Genomic DNA, 24,518 nt, shown 5'->3' on the forward strand with positions numbered 1-24,518 from the left:
GAAAATATATATTTAAGAGTAAATGCCGTCATTTGGCATACCGAACATACACAACAGTATCATAACCAAGAAAAAATATATGAACTACATGGTATATTGGATATAGATATAATTTAACATTATAGCATAAGTGCACAGCACACTTGATAACACTACTGTACAATGTGATACAATGTGACCAGCACTGTAAATTAAACCTCACAAGTTATCTTTTGTCGCGTGGCCGTCTGAATACATCTTTAAAGATAGAGTATTGCAAAAGTCAATATGGTATTGATATGCACCAAATTCTGCACTGCTAGATCAGCCAAAACTAATAATTCGTCCGTTTTGTGATTTAGAAGAAATTAGACAAAGGGTTTAAAATAAATCGGGAGAGGGGGTATAGTCAGTGATTATTTGTGGTTTTGAAACGGAAGAAAAAATACCCTCCCGTGCACCCCTTTCTAGCCAGTGAAATGGAATGGTCGGGTGTATTTATTCGACCGGCGAAACACGTTGACGTAGTTTGGGGGGCATTGTTTGAAGAGCAGGGGAAGCGTGCCACAGTTGTCTAGATTTAAGCTCGCCGATAATTTTCTTTAGCCATAATTCAAGTCTAATTTCTAGCAACACTTGAATTTACGTTTATCAAATAATTATATATAGCGGCCATGTATTAGCAACATAGACACGTACGAGTTTGTGTTGTAACAAAGCTGAAGTTGGACAGCTAACGTTAGCTAGTGCTACTTCCTCCATCAGACTAGAAATTAGTGTTAACGTTAGCTATACTTTATAATTGAGCCAACATCAGTCTTGTTCGCTATGTAAGTAGCTAGCTAGTTCAAGTAAAGCACACGTCTTGCGTAGTCTTGTGTAAACTCACCATTGTGAGAATGTTCAGGCTAACGTTACTGCTGTAGCTAGTTAGCACCAGATGAGGAAAGAGAACTGAATTGTCAGGCGTTAATTTTTTTTTGGCGTTCAGATTTTTTTATTCACCATAAACTGGTGTTTTAGATTAATACTTAGCACAGCAAGCATATCGTTTAATGTAGTTGGCTAGCTTTTATGTAGTGCTTTTTTTAACGTTTAACTATTGTTTGTTCTAGCAGGAAGTACAGTAACCTTAAGAGAATAGCTTGGTAGAAAATGGAGTAAAGCAGTTACAGTAGTCCATCCATTGAAAAGCAAAAGTAACGTTAGCTTGTTATCCTTTGAGGCCAGCTTTATACATCGGGAACCCCACATCTCCTTTGTTTCAGGTTGTGGCAAAAAAAACTTTTTCAAATAACTTTGTATAGACCGCTAACAAGTTATGACAATCCCTTTATGTTGAAAACGAACGTTAGCTGGCTAGTTTGCTGCTAGCTACCGACCGAATGCTGCTACCGATTGCATAGCTTCCTAGACAGCTTGCTAGCGTGTCACTTTCCCAACTGCATCCTAAAGATGTCGAACGCCATAAACGAAGGTCTGTTTTTGATAAAAGACGTGAAGCCTGGATCGAAAAATTTAAATATCGTATTCATTGTTTTGGAAATAGGTAAGTTGGTGGAGATAACAATGTCGTGTTTCTCGTGTCATGTCAACCTAGATTCGTTACCGTTTTCTTAAAGGGCCAGAGGAACAATTGAGTCGATTGTGCAACTTAGTGCAAACATGTAATCGTGAGTATAAAATGGCATACAATTACCTGTATTTTTGTTTGTTTTTGCTTTGGACGTGTCATGTTCTGACAGGGTGCCATATTACAGCCATGAGGACTAGGTCACCCATCACAAAGGCTATGTAGAAGAGCTATGTTTATTGCATTGCATTTCTAAAGGGATAACTTCACTTGCTTTTATTCTGTTATAATATGTTAGGACGGGTAACCAAGACGAAGGATGGCCATGAGGTGCGTTCCTGCAAGGTAGCGGACAAGAGCGGAAGCATCGCCATCTCTGTCTGGGACGAGCTGGGCAGCCTCATTCAGCCTGGGGACATTATCCGGCTGACCAGAGGGTATTGACCCCCACCCACACCCATTGGGCTTACTGCAATGATTCTCATCTCTGGCATTGGCTACCCCCATGGGTGTACATTTTGTTCTAGCCAAGCACAATAACATCCCATTTAACTACTCATTAAGCTATTTGATATGTTTAATCAGGTGTGCTTTTACTGGACTAGAACAGAAATGCAACTTTGGCAGGACCTGAGGATTGGAGATGAGAAACACTGCATGACAGGCCTTGACTGATATGAGCAGTTAGTATATGGAGCATACACTCCCCTGAGCACCTGCACAGGCTTACCATTGATTCTGTTATGACAAGAATCTTAGAAAAGTGAATAGAAGTATAGCAAAATGTGTTAGTCAAAAAACGATGCTCATGAAAACCCATGAGCTGTTTTCCCCTCTGGAATATAATTAAAATTATGAAGTTAATAGAAATCGAACTGGTCCCAACCCCAGTACTTTGTTAGCTAGATACAGTATCTTGACTTTCCTCCATCTCTGCAGCTACGCATCCATGTGGAAGGGCTGCCTGACCCTGTACACTGGAAGAGGTGGAGACCTGCAGAAGATCGGAGAGTGAGTAGAGTCTATTTATACCACCAGAAACTTCCTGTATTTCACGAGAATTCAACTGGCCACTTGACGCACTCTTTATGATTTAAAGATGCATAAAAGCAGAGAACACAAAGTGAGACTGTTTTCCCCAAAAAAACTCTGGTTAGGGTAGTATTGATGACTCATGTTGAAAAAGTGGTAGTGTAGTAGTCTCATACCAAGAAAAGCAGAAAATAACAACACTGATATCATGGTATGGGTAGCATTCAACAGGCCTGAAATTTGATGAAAGAAAAAAAAGTATCTGAACTTGTCCAATAAGAGTGCTTGTTTTTCAAAAATGTTGCCTGAAAAAAGTACTAATGTGCAACCCCACTGCCCCTCCGGTATTGTATTGTAAACATGTCTTGTTCTATCAAACAAAACATGTCTGTTCTTACATCTATCTACAATAGTTGAGCAACAGGAATCGCATTTAGTTTAGGAATACAGAAGGTTATATTGCTTTGAAATAGGTTTGGCGATAGTACGATAGCATCGTTTATCGACAATAATTGACAGCCATGGTCGACGTTGACGACATCGTGATGTGACAAGATGGTTTAGCGTATTTGAGTGGCGCCACGCAGTACATTTTTGTCTTGCAGGGCAGCAGACAAGTGACATTCTGAGTATGCCTATTCCTATATGCTACAGCCCATTTCAATAATTGTTGTATAGCCTACAGAATAGAATGTAAGAGGAATGTAATCCTGAAATAACAGAGAATTCCACCAAATCAGCACAAAATGTCCAGTTTTATAACGCACTCTTTAACTATTTGTTTAAAAAAAACATAGCCTATGTTCCATTCTCTCTCCATTCGATAGGCTATGAATATGACTGAATTCTACGCTTCATCGTTTTATGCATGGCTTTCTCCCGATCAATGAATTATTTGAAAGCCTTAAGGTAGGATTAATAACGAGCACAAACAATATCAATAGCCTATAGAAAAAGCTAATGACCATTTTATTGAAGTTTAACCGTTATTATGAAATAAATTATCCATGCGGGCTGGGAAAATTCCCCCATGCAAGGTTGAAAACCAAATTGGCCAATTACCTATCCTCCAATTAGGCCTATCATAAAAGCTTTAAGACCAGTTTAAGTTATGAACATGAGCTTATTTCCCAAGTATTCTAGCCTATCGGTGTTCTCCTAAAGTCGTTGTGGCTTTCAAAAATAACAAGAATGAAAGTCTGTAACCTAAGCCTAGGCATAGGCTATTCTCAAGCACTGCTTTGAGAGATGGAATAAACAACATTTATTCTTCTATTTTGAGGCAAATAAAGCAATTATTATCCAGTTCTGAAGACTGTAGACTGCTTCTATCCAGGCCATGATGTAGGCCTAAAACCTAGCTCACTACGGTAAGACAGCCCGTTCATCATCAGTCACTGCTCCATCATGTGCAAGCCACACAGACACAACTGTTCTGCTCCTCCACCAGCAGGGAACATTAGAAAAGATGTGCTATTGCCTGCACTGCCCATGCTTTCAACCACATTGACTTATGTCATGATTCGTCCAGTTGCATTAGGTTTCACGCTATAGCCCACCCTTCGTTTTAGGAGTTATTTTTTTCCAACAAAAAAATAAATACATTTGTGAGTGGCCAATCGGGGCGATAGCATCGTATATCAATGTTTTATGGGTACATAATCATGATAGGACAAAGGTTGACATCGCCCAACCCTGCTTTGAAATTCAGGTGTAATGTATACTGAACAAAAATATAAACGCAACATGTAAAGTGATGGTCCCATGTTTCAGGAGCTGAAATAAGACTCCCAGTTTTCTATACGCACAAAAAGCTTATTTCTCCCCAATTTTGTGCAAAAATGAGTTAACATCCCTGTTAGTGAGCATTTCTCCTTTGCCACGATAATCAATCCACCTGACAGGTGTGGTATATCAAGAAGCTGAATAAACTGCATGATCATTACACAGGTGCACCTTGTGCTGGGACAATAAAAGGCCTCTATAAAATGTGTGGTTTTGTCACACAATGCCACATGTCTCAAGTTGAGGGAGCGTGCAATTGGCATGATGACTGCAGGAATGTCCACCAGAGCTGTTGCCAGAGACTTGAATGTTCATTTCTCTAACATAAGCCGCCTCCAACGTGGTTTTAGAGGATCTGGCAGTACATCCAACCGGCCTCACACCGCAGACCACGTGTATCCACGCAAGCCCAGGACCTCCACATCTGGCTTCTTCACCTGCGGGATTGTCATGAGACTGGACAGCTGATGAAACTGAGGAGTATTTCTGTCTGTAATGAAGCCCTTTGTCGGGCCTGGCTCCCCAGTGGTTAGGCCTATGCCCACCCATGGCTGCTCCTCTGCCCAGTCATGTGAAGTCCATATATTGGTGCATAATGAATTTATTTAAAATGACTGTTCCTTATATAAGCTGTTACTCAGTAAAATCGTTGAAATTGTTGCATGTTGCTTTTTGTATTTCTTCAGTATAGTTTCAAGCTGGCTACATTACATTGTTTTAATGCTTTTCGGTACAAGTTGATGCATGCAACATCACTTGAATGTGCTGGGTTACTTTTAAATATCAATGACATGCATGCAGTATTAAAACACAGGGTTAATGTTCCTAACATTCACACTAAATGTATTCCCTCCCATAGGTTTTGCATGGTGTATTCCGAAGTGCCTAACTTCAGTGAGCCCAACGCAGATCTGCTAGCCCAGAACCAGCAGAACAAGACTGTAAGTACTTCTACCCTACCCTGGTCCCAGATCTATTTGTTCTGTCTTGCCAACTCTTATGGGCATTGTTATTGCTAAACATGTTGGCTATCCAGCACAAACAGCTATGTGACCAGGCTAACGGTAGCCCACCTCAGATTGCTCAAGAGGGTTGGTTAATTAACTTCTTATAGATCAAATCCCGTTAGCGGGATCGATTTCACAACATCCGGTGAAATTGCAGAGCGTGAAATAAAAAATAAATAAAAAGTTTCAAACAACTTTCCTAATCCAACTTTAGGTATTTTAAACCGGAAATAATCGCTAAAATTTAAGACAGGATGAACTGCGTTCAATAGCGGATAAAATGAAAGTGGAGCGAGCTTTAGGTTACGCGCCCCAACAAAAACAGTCCACTTCGCTATACACCCAGAAAGGAAATGGCTACTTCTTCATTCTCAAAAGAAAAACATCAACCAATTTCTAAAGACTGTTGACATCTAGTGGAAGCTATAGGAACTGCAAGCATATTTATATTAAAATGGGCTTGCCATAGAAAACCAATGGAAAACAGATTGACCTCAAACATTTTTCCCTGAATGGATTGTGCTCGGGGCTGTCTAGCAATGATCAACAACCAACCTGAAAGAGCATGAAAAATTATTTAAATAATGTGCTAATATTGTACAATCCTGGTGTGCAAAGTTCTAAGAGATTTACCCAGAAAGTCTATACGATTGAAACAGACTTTAAGTAACTCAAAAGGAGAACACGTTTCTGAGAGAATCTGGTACTTAATGATATCAAAGAAATATGTTGAAGATCCTGAAATTCTTGTGAAATTATTTCTTACAGCACTTCAGATCTCAGGTGATACTGTTGACAAAATCAAACTTCGAGATACAGTGGGGCAAGAAAGTATTTAGTCAGCCACCAATTGTGCAAGTTCTCCCACTTAAAAAGATGAGAGAGGCCTGTAATTTTCATCATACGTACACTTCAACTATGACAGACAAAATGAGAAGAAAATCCAGAAAATCACATTGTAGGATTTTTTTATGAATTTATTTGCAAATTATGGTGGAAAATAAGTATTTGGTCACCTACAAACAAGCAAGATTTCTGGCTCTCACAGACCTGTAACTTCTTCTTTAAGAGGCTCCTCTGTCCTCCACTCGTTACCTGTATTAATGGCACCTGTTTGAACTTGTTATCAGTATAAAAGACACCTGTCCACAACCTCAAACAGTCACACTCCAAACTCCACTATGGCCAAGACCAAAGAGCTGTCAAAGGACACCAGAAACAAAATTGTAGACTTGCACCAGTCTGGGAAGACTGAATCTGCAATAGGTAAGCAGCTTGGTTTGACGAAATCAACTGTGGGAGCAATTATTAGGAAATGGAAGACTTACAAGACCACTGATAATCTCCCTCGATCCCTCGATCAAAAATCCCAGAACCACACGGGGGGACCTAGTGAATGACCTGCAGAGAGCTGGGACCAAAGTAACGAAGCCTACCATCAGTAACACACTACGCCGCTAGGGACTCAAATCCTGCAGTGCCAGACGTGTCCCCCTGCTTAAGCCAGTACATGTGCAGGCCCATCTGAAGTTTGCTAGAGAGCATTTGGATGATCCAGAAGAAGATTGGGAGAATGTCATATGGTCAGATGAAACCAAAATAGAACTTTTTGGTAAACTCAACTCGTCGTGTTTGGAGGACAAAGAATGCTGAGTTGCATCCAAAGAACACCATACCTACTGTGAAGCATGGGGGTGGAAACATCATGATTTGGGGCTGTTTTTCTGCAAAGGGACCAGGACGACTGATCCGTGTAAAGGAAAGAATGAATGGGGCCATGTATCGTGAGATTTTGAGTGAAAACCTCCTTCCATCAGCAAGGGCATTGAAGATGAAACGTGGCTGGGTCTTTCAGCATGACAATGATCCCAAACACACCGCCCGGGCAATGAAGGAGTGGCTTCGTAAGAAGCATTTCAAGGTCCTGGAGTGGCCTAGCCAGTCTCCAGATCTCAACCCCATAGAAAATCTTTGGAGGGAGTTGAAAGTCCGTGTTGCCCAGCAACAGCCCCAAAACATCACTGCTCTAGAGGAGATCTGCATGGAGGAATGGGCCAAAATACCAGCAACAGTGTGTGAACCTTGTGAAGACTTACAGAAAACGTTTGACCTCTGTCATTGCCAACAAAGGGTATATAACAAAGTATTGAGATAAAAAAAAATATTGACCAAATACTTATTTTCCACCATAATTTGCAAATAAATTCATTAAAAATCCTACAATGTGATTTTCTGGATTTTTTTTTCTCATTTTGTCTGTCATAGTTGAAGTGTACCTATGATAAATTACAGGCCTCATCTTTTTAAGTGGGAGAACTTGCGCAATTGGCTGACTAAATACTTTTTTGCCCCACTGTATGAGCGCCCAATCGTTGCCATTTTTTTGCATTCCTTAAAGATAAAATAATGGTTAAAAGCCTGGGTATAATCCTTCCTGCATGAATGGTCCAGTTCCCAAAGGAAATTGCAGAACAGTGCCAAGGTCTGTACCCACTCTTCAAGGTGAATAGATTAAAAGGGAAATGTGTAGCTCTCGTTGTCGATAAACTGTATATTGATAACGAATTGTGCCGAGACACCAGGACTATTTGTAATATTCTAAATATTACAAAATTCCCAGAGTTGTCGAATAATAGATCACCCAATACTATCCATGGTAGGGATTGTAATATTTTTTGCGGGGGGAAACAATAAAATGCAACAATTGATAAAGAAATAAACTACACTATACCATTCAACATTCAATGTTGTAAAATAATTAGTATTCAACTTTCTTCTTATAGTATTTATAAATAGATAAGACAGCATTAGAAGAAAGGATAATTATTGAAAAAATTAATCTTCAAATATAAGGAACTGGAACACAAGTATTCAAGCCTGAAATTAGGTAGGAATCAACATGGTAGGAATAAAACAGAGGACATAAGGCACAGTTTGTCGGTTGTAAGGTGGGGTGTGTATTTTTGTGTTTGGGAAAAGTGGAGTGAAAAAGAAATGGTTGCAAATGTCAGAGCCCATGTGTGTCTATGAGCAGGAGTTGAGAGCTTTCAATTTTGTGCAGATATGGGATATACATTTTTTTAAATTATAAGTCGTTAATTTATTGTCCTATCATGGTGGAACGGTCCCCAACTCTATACCCTAGACACACACCTGAGCGACCCATACTCTCAGGAGAAGTCCTTATCTGTTTTATAGGCCTACTGCAAGTAGCCTATACCCAGCCAAGATGAAAAGATAAATGCAGTCAGACATCCACTAAAGCAGCACCGCCCTCTCAAGATTCTGAGCCTGCCTGGCAGAGTTGGCGCCTCAAAGCCTCTGGATGGGAGAGCATAATATTAAACTATTTTCTCAGTGCCCTGGTGGCACAAAATAATCTATGGTCTGACTGCTCAGCGACGCTTGGGGAAATGTTCACAATGGGGGACCTGTGTGTGTGCGTGTTTCAGGGGAAGGGGGAGTACCTGATCTCGAACAGCTAGGACTTGACATTGGTTAATCAAATCTTCCCATTCTTGCTCAATGTTGCATGCCTTTTCATACAGCTACAACTATGTATTTGCACATCAAGTCCTTTCTTGACTTGGATGGCACAACTGTACATCTGAGCTTGTTGTGTTTGTGGGGGAAGGGTGTTTGTTTATCCCACATCTGTTGCTATGGGGTAATGAAGTTAGGGACGATATAGGATGAATCACAATTTTCAAAAATAATTGCTTGCCAAAAATGTACATTTTGATCGCCATCCTGGTTATAGGTAACAAACCTTTGCATGAACTGCTCACATTTATTTGTTAATTCTGGAAATTAAGATGCGCAAGATTTAAAAAATGTGTTTGTGTTTAAACTGTATATAATACAATTGAGGTGAGGGCGTTGGAAATGCTTTTGGCGGTTGATCTGCTTCTGTTATGTGTTTACTTGGATGACAACCCAACTTGGGATGGGGGAAGGTTTTAGCGGGTGGACAATTGGATGTTTACATAGTAGCAATGCAAATATCATGGTACAACTATATGGACACTCAATCATTATGGTACTTTTTAACAGTAAGTTTACAAGTGTATATTATGATAAACAGAATTGGGTGCGGGGCGGCAGCAAAATTATTCTCCCATAGGCAAAGACACTCAGAAGGGGTGACGATATTAATTAACAATTTTGATCCCAATGTGCAAATTGTCCAAACGGATCCGCAAAGTAGATGGATTATTTTAAATGTTTTATTGGATCATAAACAGATTTGGCTCATTTATTTATATGGTCCAAATAATGATCCATGCTTGTTTGAAAATAAATAATTATAATGTATATCAAACCTACAAGCAATACAAGATGTATCATTATGGTGGGCGATTTATAATACGGTTTTAAATACCTCAATGGACTGTAAAGGAAATCACACTACCAACTTTAACCCTCATGCACTTAAGGAGATCATTAATATAGATGCATTAGAACTGGAGGCTTAAATATCCTGACCTAGTGAGATCTAAATGGTGGAGGCTCAATCAAGCTAGTCGTCTTGACTTCTTTCTTATGTGTTCTCGCTGGCACCAAAAGTTAGTGTTGATAGGGGACAGAATGCGGTCGGACCATCACATAATTGGCGTATACATTATTCTCTCAGAATTTCCACGTGGGCGAGGATATTGGACATTTTTATCAAAGCCTATTGAATGTTAATTTGTTTTAGCTAGGACAGAATAATTTAACTGACTCTTTCTGAAGTAACATAGGTACAGCAGATCCCCATATTGTATGGGACCATTTTAAATGTGCCTTTAGAGGCCATGCAATTCAGTACTCATTTACATTTAAGTCATTTAGCAGACGCTCTTATCCAGAGCGACTTACAAATTGGTGCATTCACCTTATGATATCCAGTGGAACAACCACTTTACAATAGTGCATCTAACTCTTTTAAGGGGGGGGGGGGGGTTAGAAGGATTACTTTATCCTCTCCTAGGTATTCCTTAAAGAGGTGGGGTTTCAGGTGTCTCCGGAAGGTGGTGATTGACTCCGCTGACCTGGCGTCGTGAGGGAGTTTGTTCCACCATTGGGGTGCCAGAGCAGCGAACAGTTTTGACTGGGCTGAGCGGGAACTGTACTTCCTCAGAGGTAGGGAGGCGAGCAGGTCAGAGGTGGATGAACGCAGTGCCCTTGTTTGGGTGTAGGGCCTGATCAGAGCCTGAAGGTACGGAGGTGCCGTTCCCCTCACAGCTCCGTAACATTTCTAAAACAAAAACAATTCAGGTCAAAAGTCCATATTAACAAAGGAAATAGGACTAACAGTACAGATGGCAATGCAAACTGTACCATAGAGGCTCAGAATAAGTTGGAGAAAAATAAATGGAGGAGCTTATTTAAAGAGTAATGTTATAAGAAATAGTGAACTGGATGGAAATATGGGGGAAAATGTGCCCAATTATTTATTTTTTTTATCTTCAATTTAGAAGTGTTACCAAAAATAATTTACTGAAACTTGTTACAAATTAGTCACCCATGATTCACAAACTATATTTTGAAAGCGGAAGCAAAGTACTTTAAAATCGTATGTTTTTGTTTGTCTCCTCTAACCGAAGCTGATTGTATGGATTTTTTTCCTATTAATAATGTAAAATGAACAGCTGCGCAGAGACTCATGGAGGCTGAATTAGAGGAGGAATTTCTTGACGCAATTAAAGCCTTTAAGTGCAGTAACTCCAGGGCTGGATGGCATACCAGTTGAGGTATACCAAACCTTTTTTGATACACTATGAGGACCTTTTTTATTAGCTTGTTTTCACCACTTCTATAAAATTGGTAGATTATCAGATACTCAACAACGTCTGATTTCATTATTACTGAAACAGGACCCAAGTGGTAAATTATAAAGATCCAGTCCCCCCCCAAAAAATGAAGGCCCCTTACACTTCAGTGTTGTGATGCAAAATGCATAGCGCATAGTATTGTTGGATATTATTCATCCTAATCAGACTATTTAAAAAAAAAAAAAAAAATTTTTTTTTTACATGGACGGTACATTGGAAATAAGACAAGTACTGGAAACAATAGAACACTAGCTGACTTGAAAAGATTTTTGATAAAGTACAACAGGGATTTATATATAAATGGTCCCGTGTGGCTCAGTTGGTAGAGCATGGCGCTTGCAACGCCAGGGTTGTGGGTTCATTCCCCACGGGGGGACCAGAATGAATATGTATGAACTTTCCAATTTGTAAGTCGCTCTGGATAAGAGCGTCTGCTAAATGACTTAAATGTAAATGTAAATGTAAATAAATGCCTCGCATATTATAGTTTTGGAGAATCTCTTATACAATGTGTTAAAGTTATGTATAGTAACCCTAGATGTAAAATGGTGAAGAATGGCTACTTCTCAGAAAGTTTTAAATTGTCAAGAGGTGTAAAACAAGATTGTCCACTATCGGCATATCCATTTATGGCCATCTAAATGTTAGCGATTTAAAATCAGATCCAGCAATATCAAGGGACTATAAATCCAGGACTTGTACGCTGATTCATGTTTTCTTTTAAATCCACAATTTGGATCCCTCCACAGCCACATAGATGATATAGATACTTTTTATATACTGTAGGTTATTTCTTTATCAATTGTTGTATTTTGTTTCCGTCTTAATTTATTCACATTGAAGAATGGGTACAGAACTTTGCTCCATTCTGCAATTTCCTTCAGGAGCTGATCATTCATGCCTATATACTGTACTATATTACGTATTGGATCACAAAAAAAATACTTTTACATTACTGTGTAGTTTACCAATAAAAGGGTCTGACGGTGATGTGAATATATTTTTCGGGAAATCATCTCACTAAAACACATTCTAATAAAGTTAATAAAAATGGATAAGATCTTGCTACCATAGACAGGAAAATGCCTGTCTATTTGTGTTAAGATCACCCTGAATAACTCAGTCATATCCCAGTTGACCTATTTGCTTTATGGCCTTGCCTACACCTAGCAATCTATTTTTATTATACAGTGGGGAGAACAAGTATTTGATACACTGCCGATTTTGCAGGTTTTCCTACTTACAAAGCATGTAGAGGTCTGTCATTTTTATCATAGGTACACCTAAAATGTGAAAGACGGAATCTAAAACAAAAATCCAGAAAATCACATTGTATGATTTTTAAGTAATTAATTTGCATTTTATTGCATGACATAAGTATTTGATCGCCTACCAACCAGTAAGAATTCTGGCTCTCACAGACCTGTTAGTTTTTCTTTAAGAAGCCCTCCTGTTCTCCACTCATTACCTGTATTAACTGCACCTGTTTGAACTCGTTACCTGTATAAAAGACACCTGTCCACACACTCAATCAAACAGACTCCAACCTCTCCACAATGGTCAAGACCAGAGAGCTGTGTAAGGACATCAGGGATAAAATTGTAGACCTGCACAAGGCTGGGATGGGCTACAGGACAATAGGCAAGCAGCTTGGTGAGAAGGCAACAACTGTTGGCGCAATTATTAGAAAATGGAAGTTCAAGATGACGGTCAATCCCCCTCGGTCTGGGGCTCCATGCAAGATCTCACCTCGTGGGGCATCAATGATCATGAGGAAGGTGAGGGATCAGCCCAGAAATACACGGCAGGACCTGGTCAATGACCTGAAGAGAGCTGGGACCACAGTCTCAAAGAAAACCATTAGTAACACACTACGCAGTCATGGATTAAAATCCTGCAGCGCACGCAAGGTCCCCCTGCTCAAGCCAGCGCATGTCCAGGCCCGTCTGAAGTTTGCCAATGACCATCTGGATGATCCAGAGGAGGAATGGGAGAAGGTCATGTGGTCTGATGAGACAGAAATAGAGCTTTTTGGTCTAAACTCCACTCGCCGTGTTTGGAGGAAGAAGAAGGATGAGTACAACCCCAAGAACACCATCCCAACCGTGAAGCATGGATGTGGAAACATCATTCTTTGGGGATGCTTTTCTGCAAAGGGGACAGGACGACTGCACCGTATTGAGGGGAGGATGGATGGGGCCATGTATCGCGAGATCTTGGCCAACAACCTCCTTCCCTCAGTAAGAGCATTGAAGATGGGTCGTGGCTGGGTCTTCCAGCATGACAACGACCCGAAACACACAGCCAGGGCAACTAAGGAGTGGCTCCGTAAGAAGCATCTCAAGGTCCTGGAGTGGCCTAGCCAGTCTCCAGACCTGAACCCAATAGAAAATCTTTGGAGGGAGCTGAAAGTCCGTATTGCCCAGCGACAGCCCCGAAACCTGAAGCATCCGGAGAAGGTCTGTATGGAGGAGTGGACCAAAATCCCTGCTGCAGTGTGTGCAAACCTGGTCAAGAACTACAGGAAACGTATGATCTCTGTAATTGCAAACAAAGGGTTCTGTACCAAATATTATGTTCTGCTTTTATGATGTATCAAATACTTATGTCATGCAATAAAATGCAAATTAATTACTTAAAAATCATACAATGTGATTTTCTGGATTTTTGTTTTAGATTCCGTCTCTCACAGTTGAAGTGTACCTATGATAGAAATGACAGACCTCTACATGCTTTGTAAGTAGGAAACACTGCCGATTTTTCAGGTTATCAAATACTTGTTCTCCCCACTGTATGAGCAAAAAATATTACATTTTACTTGGAAAAGCAAGCTAGATAAAATTAAACGGGCCTATTTATATAATGAATATGAATTCGGAGGGCAGAAATGATTAACCTCCACGGGATCGGTGTCCGTATACTGGGACGGTGGAGCTAATGTGATTAGCATGACAGTTGTAAGTAACAGCAAACTTTCCAGGACATAGACATGTCTTATATGGGCAGAAAGCTTAAATTCGTGTTAATCTAACTGCAATGTCCAATTTACAGTACCTATTACAGTGAAAGAATACCATGCTATTGTTTGAGAGTGAAACAAACTTATCACGGCAACTGGTTTGATACATTCACCTCTGAAGGTAAATAATGTTCTTACATTCTGTAATCTTGCTCTGATTTGTCATCCTGAGGGTCCCAGAGATAACATGTAGCGTAGTTTGGTTTGATCTATTTTTATATTCAAATGTAGGAACTGGGTTCTACAGTTTGAACCTCTGCTGTCTCTGGGTCCACACCCACCCCGCCCGGCTATCTAGATGTGTGAAAGTTATTGTGTAAGCAAATGATCCATCATGTATGACATTCCTGGGAGTGTGTAAGCTAATGATCCCTCATGTATGACATTCCCGGGAGTGTAAACTTTAATTTTGTATTACCATGTCATTTTTCTATGTTCTCTATAGGTATGTACTTGAAAATGTATCAATTGACCAATTTGGCACATTTGGGCAGACTTGATACAAAATATTGTCCAGTATTGCAATGATACTGGATCAATCTGAAACTTTGCACACTGCAAAATTGCAACTAAACTGCGATATTATATTATGGTCTTTCTCTTTCTCTCAAAGATGGAACAAATAAAAAAAAATGTATACATACAGTGCATTTGGAAAGTACCCCTTGACTTTTTCCACATTTTGGTAGGTTACAGCTTTATTCTAAAATGTATGTATTTGTTTTTTTTCCTCATTCTACACACAATACCCCATAATGACAAAGCAAAAACAGTTTTTTTGCAAATGTATTCAATAAACAACATACCTTATTTACATAAGTATTCAGACCCTTTGTGATGTGATTTGAAATTGAGCTCAGGTGCATCCAGTTACCATTGATTATCCTTGATGATTGGAGTCCACCTGTGGGGAAATTCAGTTGATTGGACCTGATTTGGAAAGGCACACATGTCTATATAAGGTCCCACAGTTGACAGTGCATGTCAGAGTAAAAACCAAGCCATGAGGTCAAAGGAGTTGTCCGTAGAGCTCTGAGACAGTATTGTCGAAGCATAGATCTGGGGAAGGGTACCAAAAAAATTCTTCACCAGTGAAGGTCCCCAAGAACACAGTGGCCTCCATAATTCTTAAATGGAAGAAGTTTGGAACCACAAGGACTCTTCCTAGAGCTGGCTGCCCGGCTTAACTGAGCAATTGGGGGAGAAGGACCTTGGTCAGGGAGGTGACCATGAATCTGATGGTCAGACAGCGCTCCAGAGTTCCTCTGTGGAGATAGGAGAACCTTCCAGAAGGTCAACCATCTCTGCAGCACTCCACCAATCACGCCTTTTATGTTAGTGGCCAGACGGAAGCCACTCTCCAGTAAAAGGAAACCTGGCAGCATCATGCTGTGGGGAGGTTTTTCAGGGACTGGGAGACTAGTCAGGATCAAGGGAAAGATGTTCGGAGCAAAATGCAGAGATCCTTGATGAAAACCTGCTCCAGTGCGCTCAGGACCTCAGACTGGGGAAATGGTTCACCTTCGAACAGATCAACGACCCTAAGTACACAGCCAAGACAATGCAGGAGTGACTTCGGGACAAGTCTCTGAATGTCATTGAGTGGCCCAGCCAGAGCCCGGACTTGAACCCAATCGAACATCTGGAGGAACCGGAAAATAGCAGGGTGCCAGCCCTGCCAGCAACCTGCCAGAGCTTGAGAGGATCTGTAGAGAAGAATGGGAGTAACTCCCCAAATACAGGTGTGCCTAGCATGTAGCGTCATACCCAAGAAGACTTGAGGCTGTAATTGCTGCCTTAGGTTCTTAAACAAAGTACAGAGTAATGGGTCTGAATATTGTTGTTTTTGCTTTGTCATTATGGGGTATTGTGTGTAGATTGATTAGGGGATATAAACAATTTAATACATTTTAGAATAAGGTTGTAGCGTAACAAAATGTGGAAAACTTCAAGGGGTCTGAATACTTTCCGACTGCACTGTGTATTTACAAAAAAAAGATATGGGGGATTGGAAATAATGCAGACAATTACATTGTTGGAAGCTGCAATATTAAAGCTGATCTAACCCTCCCACTTGCAGCTGTAAACGCTGCCAAAGGTGACTCTAACATGTATTGACTCAGACGTTTAATACTTATCTAATCAAGATATATGGGTGTTTTATTTGTTATGCCAAATGTTAGAATTTTCCTTCCACTTTGACATTTGTATTTAGTGTAGATCGTTGACAAATCCATTTTAATCCCACTTTGTAACACCAAAAAATGTGGGAAAAGTAAAGGGGTGTGAATACTTTCTAGTCACTGTAAATCAGATGCTAATTGAAAAGCAAGAGCAACATCAACGGCAGACACTCTCTAGAAAAGTAAATGCTCAGTTTACACACCTAAATCAATGTTCATTTGAAAGCACAAACAAAAATCTAATTCAAGTTTCAGAGAACAGGAATTGCCCATCTGTGTCTTAGACTCTACATGTGTAAAGTGTTTTTAGAGTCTTTTAATGAGGTTAGTGGGTTAGTTATCCCCAAAATATTGAATGGTGTGAAGTGATGCTTAATGGACTTTTTTATAGTGTTTTCTAATGCCCTCACCACGTCTCCTCTTGCAGGGCAAATCGGATCAGAGGGGGAATTCTCCGCCTAATCAGAATTCAGGTACACCTGCTCAGTCAGGTAAGTGATAATTGGGGTGGTGGGGCAGTTGATCTAGTCAGAAAATCCACAATGAATCACACTGTTTAATTTCACAAATTTGTTCATATTGGCGTATAACAACTGAAATCAGTCTAGATTTCCAGACTAGTTGAGGTCCAGGTCCAGTCCAGAAACATCCCCTACCCCCAGTGTAGATCTGAAAGTATTTGATGGGTATAAGCAATATGGGAGAAACTAAGTCCACCTAACCTATCAGGGGGAATTATTAGTTCTGTTTGATTAGATAGAGCCTTTGTACACACAACTGGGGCAGAAGCATTCGCGTTGTGCTATTTAAAGTAGAACCTGCTTTGACAACTGTGGAGAATGGCCGTTTCTATTCCGCTTTGCACGGCGCAGCGGAATCATTGACCTACGAGGTGAGAAATGTTACGCTGCTCTATTTTCTCTGTTTGTGGGGATGCGTTCTGCTTCGTCCAGTCAACCAGAAAATGTTATGAGGGATAGGGGTTGCTTTAAATTGTCACTTTCACATGTTTTTGCTGCCTTTGTGTGTACAGAGTAAACCAGGTGACGGCCCACCACGTGAGCAGGTGAAGGCGGGGGCACTGTTCTCTGGTATATTGTCAACAAAGAAGCCTGATGCATTGTTCAGAAACATGTATTCATTCCATAAAATGAATGTAAAAAATATTAACTAGATTAGTTCTAAACTCAGCAAAAAAAAGAAACATCTCTTTTTTAGGACCCTGTCTTTCAAAGATAATTTGTAAAAATCCAAATAACTTCACAGATCTTCATTGTAAAGGGTTTAAACACTGTTTCCATGCTTGTTCAATGAACCATAAACAATTAATGAACGTGCACCTGTGGAACGGTCGTTAAGACACTAACAGTTTACAGACAGTAGGCAATTAAGGTCACAGTTATGAACGTTTAGGACACTAAATAGGACTTTCTACTGACTCTGAAAAACACCAAAAGAAAGATGCCCAGGGTCCCTGCTCATCTGCGTGAACGTGCCTTAGGCATGCTGCAAGGAGGCATGAGGACTGCAGATGTGGCCAGGGCAATAAATTGCAATGGCCCTACTGTGAGACGCCTAAGACAGCGCTACTGGGAGACAGGACGGACAGCTGATCGTACTCGCAGTGGCAGACCACGTTTAACACCTGCACAGAATCGGTACATCCGAACATCACACCTGTGTGACAGGCACAGGATGGCAACAACTGCCCGAGATACACCAGGAACGCACAATCCCTCCATCGGTGCTCAGTCTGAGAGAAGCTGGACTGAGGGCTTGTAGGTCTGTTGTAAGGCAGGTCCACACCAGACATCACCGGCAACAACGTCGCCTATGGGCACAAACCCACCGTCGCTGGACCAGACAGGACTGGCAAAAAGTGCTCTTCACTGACGAGTCGTGGTTTTGTCTCACCAGTGGGGATGGTCGGATTTGCATTTATCGTCAAAGGAATGAGCATTACACCGAGGCCTGTACTCTGGAGCGGGATTGATTTGGAGGTGAATGGTCCTTCATGGTCTGGGGCAGTGTGTCACAGCATCATCGGACTGAGCTTTTCATTGCAGGCAATCTCAACACTGTGCGTTACAGGGAAGACATCCTCCCTCCCTGCAGGCTCATCCTGACCCTCCAGCATGACAATGCCACCAGCCATACTGCTCATTCTGTGCGTGACTTCCTGCAAGACAGGAATGTCAGTGTTCTGCCATAGCCAGCGAGGAGCCCGGATCTCAATCCCATGAGCACATCTGGGACCTGTTGGATCGGAGGGTGAGGGCTAGGGCCATTACCCCCAGAAATGTCCGGGAACTTGCAGGTGCCTTGGTGGAAGAGTGGGGTAACATCTCATAGCAAGAACTGGCAAATCTGGTGCAGTACTTAATGCAGCTGGTGGCCTCACCAGATACTGACTTTTGATTTTGACCCCCCCCTTTGTTCAGGGACACATTATTCCATTTCTGTTAGTCACATGTCTGTGGAACTTGTTCAGTTTGTCTCAGTTGTTGAATCTTATGTTCATACAAATATTTACACGTTACGTTTGCTGAAAATAAACAGTTGACAGTGAGGATGTTTTCTTTGAGTTTAAGCATTTTGTGTTGCTTATACCCATCAAATCCTCTGATCTAATGGGTTAGGCATGTCAATGTACATGGTCATACTTGATTTTGAACTTATTTTTGCTAGTGCCAAATTAGGCCACCTACAAGTAACTGCCAAAATATAGGGAACCAACCGTGTCTTAACCTTTCTCCTACAATTTCTGTGGCCCTGTGGAAATATAATTAACATAATGATAACATCCCCATCAAAATCTGTCTATACAGGAGATGTTTTTTTTGCATGGGCTGTCTCAATCCACTGCATCTGTTAATATCGCCCTTCTGTATCTGCGGTGAAAGGTGGCAGAGTTAGAGCTGTGTTGGTCAGACCATAAAACATCCCAAAAATCTTCTCACAAATGTCTAAAGCATCAGAACAGAGTGGCCTACAAACTATTATGACCCCTCTGTGGAAAGATGAGACTCTCACGAACATGATGGTGTTGCACTACGAACCCCACAAGTGTCACAGCACTTGTCTGAAGGTGGAGATAGTTTAGTGCCTAGAATAAGGGATTAAATACATGTGTACGTAAAAAAAAAAATACGTTTGCTGATCTTTTATTTCTCCTATATAGGACAAACACTTCAGAACAAACTTATTATAATTTTTTTTTTACTTGGGGGGGACTATCTGTTCCATGTAGTGAATCTGTTATTCAAAGCATTTCTATGGGCTAATAGCAGAAACACTAAAGTCAATAAAAATGTTTAAGCTTAATGCTTCTTGGCATGACCATCTTAAAACAATCCCATATGTTAGCTTATCCAGCTGCAGATTATGCACACTGACTCCTTGTGGTCTGCTAACTTAAAATACTAATTTACTTGCGTCTCGCATGGTATTTTTGCATTTCAAATGCTATGTGCGTGCGCAACCTGTACACTTTTGTTATCGACTGAGTCAGTCGACTGTCTGCTCTAGAAATCACCTTGCATCCTAAATAACTACTCAATACTATTTCTAGTTCAGTCAGTCACAATTTACCCTTGATGCATCACGATTTTGATGCTCTCCAACACGGCCATTAACTTTGTTCCTAGGCGTTGGTGTGTTACGCACACTAGCTCTGGTCCAGGGCGTTATGTTAACCACTGTTGCTTGTGCAGCTAGCTAGTACAACGCGGGACGCTCGCAAGTATGACTTTCAGGGGTAGGCAACTCTGGTACTTAAAGTTTCAGATTTAACCAACCTAGAAAACCAGGTGGGTTGAATTTAGGCAATCACTGACCTGAACAATTAGCTCAGTTGGTCAGGTGTGGTGCCTAGTTGTAACAAAATCTTGCATTATCTTCGGCACTCCAGGAGCAGGGATGCCTACCCCTGACCTAGCTTCTAATTCTAAATGTAATTTCATCATCTGTGCTGTTGGTGGCGGTAATGCACCATCCTCTCTCGCACCATTCGATATCTTGTCTCATTTCCTATGTCTTACAATGTCTGTGTTGTGTGAAGTTATCTGCTGGAGTCAGACTCTGGAAAATAATAGCCTCCCCCGCAGGCCCTAAGCATGATGGGATGTTAATTGCTTAAATAACTCAAACCACACCTGTGTGGAAGCACCTGATTTCAACCTACTTTGTATCCCTCATTTACTCTAGTGTTTCCAATGCTTTAGCAGTTGCATGTGCACTATATGACAAAGTATGTGGACACCTGCTCATCGAACATCTCAGTCCAAAATCATGGGCATTTAATATTGAGTTGGTTACCCCCTATGCTACTTTAACATCCTCCACTCTTCTGGGAAGGTTTTCTGATGGATGTTGCGTTATTGTTGCGGGGACTTGCTTCCATTCAGCCATGAGCGTTAGTGAGGTCGGGCACTGATGTTGGGTAATTAGGCCTGGCTCAGTCTGCGTTCCAATTCATCCCAAAGGTGTTCGTTGAGGTCAGGTCTCTGTGCAGGCCAGTCAAGTTCTTCCACACACACATCTCGACAAACCATTTCTGTATGGACCGCAATTTATGCACAGGGGCAATGTCATGCTGAAACAGGAAAGGGCCTTCCCTAAACTGTTGCCACAAAGTTGGAAGAACAGAATCATCTAGAATGTAATTGTATGCTGTAGCATTAAGATTTCTCTTCACTGAAACTAAGGCGTCTAGCCCGAACCATTTAAAAAAAAAAAAAAAAAACAGCCCCAGACCTTTATTCCTCATCCAGCAGACTTTGCAGTTGGCGCTATGCATTCGGGCAGTTAGCGTTCTCCTGACATCCGCCAAACCCAGATTCATCGTGGACTGCCAGATGGTGAAGTGTGATTCATCACTCCAGAGAACACGTTTACACTGCTCCAGTCTAATTCCTCTATATAGTGTATGTCCATGTTTAACTGGAATTGTTAGTTTGGGTTTCTGAATGGCTGTCTCGCATATCTTTATTAAGTTGGTGCTACTGTTATCTAAGCATAGTGGACTCGTGCATTTTGTATGTTTGGTCCATGGCGGGCGGCCTTTCTGGCCTGCTGCTTTCATGTCAAGTTATGATGCTCATCTCTATGCCATGTCCATTCAAAGGATTAAGAAAGCGTTAGTCTGCTATATTTAATTTGATAAATGGACTCTGACACATGTTTTCCCCTCCTATGTGATATACACAGTTGATCATGAATGCTGTTCTCAGCATTTTTGCCCATTCCCTTCTCTTCCCACAGGTAACGGTGCCATGATACCATTTGTCAACAACAACAGTTCTCCCTCCACTCCTCGTGATCCTGTCTTTGGGGGTGTGGGGCGGACTAACGGCCGTTCCCCTGGCAGCGCAGCTCCTCCAATGTCCGCTGTGGGACCTCCCAGTGCCCCCAAGCCTTCGGTCACTATTAGCAATGGCAGGGACCCCCGGCGTGCCAAGAGATGAAACTGGCATTAGGGAAAACTTTCCCCTGGCCTCTTAACCCCCCCCCTCCTCCTCCTCACTCTCTCCCTTCCATCTACCTTTTGAACAAGCCAGACCTGGCATTTGCAACATCACTGAAAAATACTAGTTTCTGATCTGCAGCTTATACTGGTTAACCTAGTTGACGTTGTCTTTCTCTAGTTGAGCTAATGTTTGTTGGTTATGCCATCAGTTGCATAAAGCACCTCACTGAATAATTGTGACCTAAACATGAACACAGTAGCAGGACTTGCAAAGCTCTGGACATAAAGTATGTATACCCCCTTCCACCACCATAATTGCCAATTTTGTGCCAATGTTATTGACAACCCTCCCTGTGCCTCTCTCGCCTATCTTGTTGGCTGAAACTATACACCCTACTTGACCACTAGATGCACTTTCTTCTCTTTAAGTCAAAGTGAATGCATCACTAATTTGATTAAGGAACTGATTACTGCTGATGGGGAAAGCCTTACGTAGGCGAAACAACTTTTTGGACAGAATTAACTAACAAACCCCCCCTTGGAAGGATCTACTCCCTTCTCAACCAAAACATATCAAAAGTGACTGAAAAGAAAGGTGATAGTTTGATTTTTAACGGTAGGTCGATTAGATTTAGTTGAATAGCTACAGTTTTCATGAGGACTAGTTTATTTGCTGCCCAGTTATGAACAATACGTTTGTTAGGTGGGAACACTTAAGAGGTTCACCCAAATATATTTTACTGCCATTTTGATTTCTATTTCATCTCTGAGATCCAGATGGTGAAGTAGCTAATGAGTGCAATAAATAATATTGTCACATTTAACTCTAGCTATGTTCCTCATTCTGTCAAACAACTTTAATCAAGACTGAGTAATACATTTAATCTGTTTTATCACATGAACACATTTCCAATGAATGACAGACGGGAGAACAGCGTTTCTGATATGTCAAAACTAGCCATAAGGCTAATATCCTTAACTTTAATCGATAGTCCCGAGGCTTATTCAGTAGGAGGAAATATGTACCTTGTTGCATGTCTACCCTGTGGGCCGGTTTCCCAGACAGGTTAAACGTAGTCCAGGACAAAAAATGATACTCGATGGAGATTCTCATTTTAAAGTATTTTAGTCCAGGGCTAGGCTTAATCTGTGTCTGGGAAACTGTCCCTATATGTCATCTATCTGAAACACTTAAAATGTTGAAACCTATTGAATAAGCTCCAGGGATCACCCAACTGCCCTCAAGTAGAGAGACATTTTGAAGATCTGTCATCACGTGGTGTTTATTTATATACTACCATTATACAGTGCTCTCCGGTGTCCATCCACTCAAGTTCTTGGCATGCCTTGCGCAGGAAACTCATTCCATGAAGGGCCAAGAGTCTGCTGGTTTTTGTTAAGACCTCGTCAACAAGGTGAGAGGAGTGCCTTACTAATCAGCGACTTTAATTGATCAAGTACAAGGCAAGAGCAAAAACCGCAGACACTCGGCCCTGTGTGGAATGAGTTATGACACGTGCCTTACTTAATCATTTAGGCTGCTGCTAAAAAAAGTAGTGCTTTTTTGGTAGTCCTCTGTGCCATATTGTACCCTTCAATTAGATTGTTATGATCAAAGTTTTTAATCCATACTTTGCAATCTTATTTATTTCCCAAGTCCAGTTGGACTGACCTCAAATTGTTTCATAGTGCAGTTTTGGCAATAGTCTGAACTAGACGAAGCCTTCGGAAGGCCTACATATGATGTTCAAGTAATTTTATAAGCAGATATCTAAAAATGCATTCCAAATGTGTTAACCCATAAGTATGTTTGCTTCTAGCCACAATAACAGAAGCTCATTCAGAGATCTAGACAAATGTCATTTAGAGACCAGTCCATATGACAGTTATTTTGGCCCATTTGAATATGGTTAGTTAATGTTGTGAGAAAAGATGCAGTATGATGACAATTGGTACTTTCCTTATTTTAGCCCAGTGGTCTGTTTTGAAACTTATTTTGTAACCACGCATTGCAAGAGACTAAACACACATGGCTTCATCCTGTGTTTCACAAAGCACCACTGACCACAGCCTGGGAAGGCTTTGGCCTGTGAGAATTTCCCCTGCACTAACTGATAGGCACTGTGTCACGTTGCGCAAAAGAAAAATAGCTTAAGGCTATTCTGGATATTAATTAACAATAAAAAAAATAGTTATCTACTCTTTGATATTCCAAAATAGGGCTGGTTTCCCAGACCCAGATAAAGCCTATTCCTTTACCAGAAAGAACTTTAAATGAAGACTCATTGAGCATGCATTTTTGTTCACTACTAGGCATAATCTGTGTCTGGAAACTGGCTCATATTAAAATAAGCAATGTAATACAGTGAGAGTGCTTACTCAGTTGTTGGGTATGTGAGCTTTATATTTTGAAATGTATAAAATATTTCCTAGAGAAATTGTTGGTTGAATAAATGTACAGTGCATCAGACACTATGGCAGAGGACAACAGCACAATATTTTTGTAATATGTCAGGTATGTTATGAAATGTGCTCCTAAAAGTGAGTGTGTATGTATGAACTAAATCCTGGGTGGTAAAAGTTCAAAGATCAAAATGAAAGCGGAAGTGTGGAGATAACAGCTGGTGATTAGCCTGTAAGAATTGTGTCCTTGGAGT

General features: G+C 40.9%; 1 protein-coding gene across 2 annotated transcripts; it reads left to right on the plus strand.

Moving 5' to 3' along the window:
* Positions 1-505: 505 nt before the first annotated feature.
* On the plus strand, positions 506-22,685 carry nabp1a (nucleic acid binding protein 1a). 2 transcript variants are annotated; one of them, XM_071340132.1, is made up of 7 exons: positions 506-1,528; positions 1,602-1,652; positions 1,851-1,989; positions 2,492-2,563; positions 5,229-5,310; positions 16,822-16,885; positions 21,657-22,685. In XM_071340132.1, the coding sequence occupies exons 1-7, from the start codon at positions 1,435-1,437 to the stop codon at positions 21,857-21,859; spliced, it is 705 nt and encodes a 234-aa protein (XP_071196233.1). In that variant the 5' UTR covers positions 506-1,434; the 3' UTR covers positions 21,860-22,685. The 2 variants fall into 2 exon arrangements, with proteins under 2 accessions (XP_071196233.1, XP_071196234.1); XM_071340133.1 differs by lacking the exon at positions 1,602-1,652.
* Positions 22,686-24,518: the final 1,833 nt, after the last annotated feature.

The sequence above is a fragment of the Salvelinus alpinus genome, chromosome 14 (assembly GCF_045679555.1).
Source record: "Salvelinus alpinus chromosome 14, SLU_Salpinus.1, whole genome shotgun sequence".
Classification (NCBI taxonomy): domain Eukaryota; kingdom Metazoa; phylum Chordata; class Actinopteri; order Salmoniformes; family Salmonidae; genus Salvelinus; species Salvelinus alpinus.